The 4,069-nt window shown below is 40.7% G+C and overlaps 1 protein-coding gene across 1 annotated transcript in view; it reads right to left on the bottom strand. All coding sequences in view use genetic code 11, as the record gives it.

The window, feature by feature from the left end:
- EGR_03689 (Beta-hexosaminidase subunit alpha) overlaps positions 1–4,069 on the bottom strand; it is a gene marked incomplete at both ends in the record, with an annotated part of 34,695 nt that overhangs the window by 7,975 nt on the left and 22,651 nt on the right. Inside the window, 3 exons of the mRNA XM_024492938.1 lie at positions 654–764; positions 1,318–1,433; positions 2,168–2,483. Coding sequence (XP_024352595.1) covers positions 654–764; positions 1,318–1,433; positions 2,168–2,483 — 543 coding nt within the window. The remainder of the gene's footprint in view (positions 1–653; positions 765–1,317; positions 1,434–2,167; positions 2,484–4,069) is intronic.

Raw genomic sequence — 4,069 nt, 5'->3', positions numbered from 1 at the left:
CGCATGTACAACAAGGAAGTTGCACTTGTTGGTCAGTTTACTACTCCTAATTGTTCCTTCTATCATTTTTTACACATTTTGTGTCTTGAGTTTCTATGCTTCACAAACTTCAAATCATTTGCAAAGGTACGAAAGCTCTTTATTTACTTTGTAAAAGGTGAGGTGGCAGTTTAAACACTTTGCTCGAATCTGGGGTTGAATCATGCTAAGACAAAGAAAAACTTAAAGATGTGTAAGAAAAACCGCCTCAGAAACAACAGGACCCAGTCATTGAGGGGAGAGATTGGCGATAAGGAATTGGAGGAAGAGAGGGAGGGAGAGAGAGAAAAGAGCTACAGCCTCGACCCAAGTAACGATCTCTACCCTTTCTCGGTAGCAGCGAATCATAGGAGAAACCGATCAGACAGTTGGGAAATAAAAGCGAGGTAGACACAGATTTGGTGAGGAGTAAGTCTTTTTGCTTCTAGAAGAAGCAGGTTTGCGTCTAATTTTGGAAAGGTTTATTAGTTTTCATTATAATTATTTTAACGAATTAAAAAATGCACTTGTGGTTTTTATAAATTTGATGTTTTTTGCTAGGTAATACCGTCAATCTTGACCAGTGGCACTTATTTTTTGTGGAGGTTAAAAGATTTCCATGCTTAAAAACGCACCAAATTCATGAGAATTTTGTGCTTTGATATGTAATGTCTCGATGTGTCCAAATGCAGACCCCTGTGGGGAAAACTGGGGTAGTCTCTTATGAAGGTTTGGTTAATGAATATCTAAAATAGAAAAAGAGAAAAAAGTAGGTGAACGAAATTTAAAAGCTGACAAGAAATCTGGCAAGTTGTCCATATGAAAGGTAAAAATGGCCTGACTGCGGGCGTGATGACGTTGTCCAACGTGTCGAGAGCATTTCTGCATACCATTAAGGTTCTAGAAAAACGTAAACAGCTTGCTTCCAACCGCTGACAGGCAGCTGTCAAATCCTCATTCGAGAGATTTATCCGGCTTTTAAAAAGTACTTATTCTCATATAATTAGTGATGGAGAATCTTCTTGATTACGTTAACCCCAGACTCGTCTGAATTGACCTTTTTGACGTTCTTGGGGGACTCACCTACACGTCACCTTATAGTACTAAGAGAACATCAAGAACTGCTCTTAGAGACAGCTGTGCTCAAAATCCGATTTTGAATGAATTTTCTACACTAAAGTATATGCCACAAACTCTACAACAGGTCCAATCAAATTAAACATGCCTAAATTTATAGAAGTCACTAGGAGGTTAGTGAATAATGAAAATAGTAGACAAGACAAGAAGCTAGCAAATTACTGTGGATCCGCTAGGGGAACACCACAAAAGCTGACTAAGAGTCTCAAGGCCGCGTATGGCACCCCAAACCTCTTCGGCCAAAATCTTTATGCCCGAGGGGATCGCAATCAGCAAATCTGTAAAAAAGAAGAATAAATGAAGTTATAGTTGGTTAAAAGTATCAGAAACGAGGTCACAATGAATTGAAGTGGCTGTTTAACGTTCTCTGACCTACATTTCCATAAGTAACTACAGTCCTTCCTTAACGTCAATGGAAGGTAAAGTCGTTCAAGTAATCAAGTCGCCTGATTTCATTGCCTGGATACCACACTGAAGCTTCACAATTGTCTTAGATAGTTGAACCCGTAGGGAGTAGCAGCTGAAGAGCTATCGAAAATTAGATTACTTTTGATAATCATCCCCAGCCCTAGATTCTGTAATATGACCAACAATAATTTAAACGATTTGAAACAAAATAACCGCGATCTCGCTAAGGACAAGAAAATTTCATATCACAGTCAGAGGAAGTTATGTTTCTCCCTCCTCACGGATTAAGCCACCTTTTTCTGGGAGTGATCCACTTAGTTTTGTTGCCCAAATCAGTCCTTTTTGAATGCAGTTTGGCATACGAATGACGTGGTGGTCATAATTCCCAACCATAACTCCAGTAGACATTACCATAAATAAGAGAAGCTCCAGTTTGCTGCAAATACATCTTCTTCAATTGTCCCCTTATAACCAAAGCGGTAAAGTTCTCATTAACTTGGTGTCGATGCCTATAGTCACTCAGACCTTCTGTAGGTTAACAGGAAACCTTTCAAGGCGCTACGCCTACACCGAAAAGTAAACATTACCTAAATGAGTCACTCACACGACTCATTCATTTCGGAGTTGGGCCAGGGCCCGCCTAACCGACGAACCCCCAAGTGGATATGGGAAATAGCCATTTTAGAATTTGCTTTGGCCAAATAACCGGGGAATTGAGAAAAGTGCTTCTCCAGCGACTCTACTGCATAATACTGCGGGTAGGATGGCTTGAGTCGAGCAGACCTGAAATTCCTCCGCGCCATACACGTTAAATTTTGGTCGACCTCGGTGTCGTTGTATTTGCGGGAGATGTAGCGACGGGGATGAATGGAGAGTTTTGTACAACTACCGATCAGAGTTTCATAACGACTGACGGCTTTCTGTAGGAGAAAGGAGAGAAAATTTTATAGATTTACATTAACCACGGACACGAGGAGAGAGCATCCATTATTTTTTTCACCTTAGTTTCCAGCTGCAGAAACTCTAAACTAATGTCCTTCCAGGTTGAAATAAGGATGTTTTCTTCACATTTCTAGAACCATCCACACCCAACCTTTATAAATTCTCATTAACTTCAAAACAGTACGTTTTTCTTTCACTTTTCATGCGTTCTTAGAATGGATGCAGCAATCTACACCCAGACAATAGTCGGTTGCCAAGTCCTGCATCAAGGGGCTTGCTTGGATGTTTCACAGCAAGATTCTGCCCATTCTCATAGAGCTAGAACGACTCAGGACTGGATGAACATGGCAACCCTAGCATTTCCTCTCTCTCGATTTTAACACCTTCGGCTGTCGTGGCAGGTACATCTTTAAAAGTCAACGAAGAATATGTTGATATCTATCGTTGATAATGTTATGATTCACAAGAGTTGTCAAGACAAGCAACAATTTCACTGAATACGGTCTTATTCTAGTGATATAAGGAGGCATGTACCAAGTTTGTTTCCTAACAGCATTTTGAAGTCTCTGCAATGGGAAGCAAGTACATAAATGTAGGATAGCTAAGTCGTTTGAAAAGTTGCCGGTCCAACCTTATAAGGCCTAGGAAGATCCATATTTTTAAGAAGTTTTGTATCCAGAAGTAAAAAAAACGAACCTAGTCCCAACTAGGTCCGCTCATGTCATTTATGTTTTGAGCGGTAGTTTTTTTTTTTTTGGCAAGAAAAGGATAAGGCCGCTACTCGAAGAAGTATGGTGGGAATGAAAGAAGTAAGACAACATGGTATTTTCTCCCCAGAATGTTATAAGGTCCTCAAGAAGGTACTTTGAACGATAAGGAGTGCTGCATTGTCAGGCAGAAAAAAAATGTTTTCACAACTAAATCACTAGTAATGGCTGCATCTAAAATAGTCGATTTTTACAGCGTCAAGCGGACAGACCTCGGTGGAAATTATTTCACCATTAAGAAGGAAACAATGCCATCAATCGCACAGAGTGTAGTCAAGGAGGATAGGCTTCAGAGAAACGAAACGGAGGAGCCTCACAAGTGTGCGTAGGGGAGGGCAGAAGTGATTAGGTCGTTCGGCTAACCAGTGGTACACTTATTCGTTCAACAGAAGTCACCTGATGTCTTCAAGGTTTATCGTTGCCTGTCGATGCATGACATTCGGGTGGAATGCAATTGCCTAACTTCCACCACAGCTCTCTTAACTAAAGTAGATATAAGCGAACCGTTGTAACACCCGATGTTGACACGGCTAAAGGCTGTCAACAGGTCTTTGAGTGATTCACCGAAAAAATAAAAGGGTAAAAAAACGAGTTTTGAGAGGTGAGTTCTACCGCTGCATTCTGTACCTTCTCTGAGCGATCACCAACAAATGCAGCCAAAAGCCATTTTCTACAGGGACGGGATAGGATTAATCTGGGTTCATAAGGCGGACATGTTAAAATCACGTTATTTTTAATCATCAGCGAAAAGGGATTCTACCGACCAACAAAATTTACTCTGTCAGCCAATGCACGCA

This window comes from Echinococcus granulosus, assembly GCF_000524195.1.
Source record: "Echinococcus granulosus chromosome Unknown EG_S00020, whole genome shotgun sequence".
Taxonomy (NCBI): domain Eukaryota; kingdom Metazoa; phylum Platyhelminthes; class Cestoda; order Cyclophyllidea; family Taeniidae; genus Echinococcus; species Echinococcus granulosus.
Note: the sequence above shows the minus strand (reverse complement) of the source record. Positions and strands in the feature narration are given on the sequence as shown.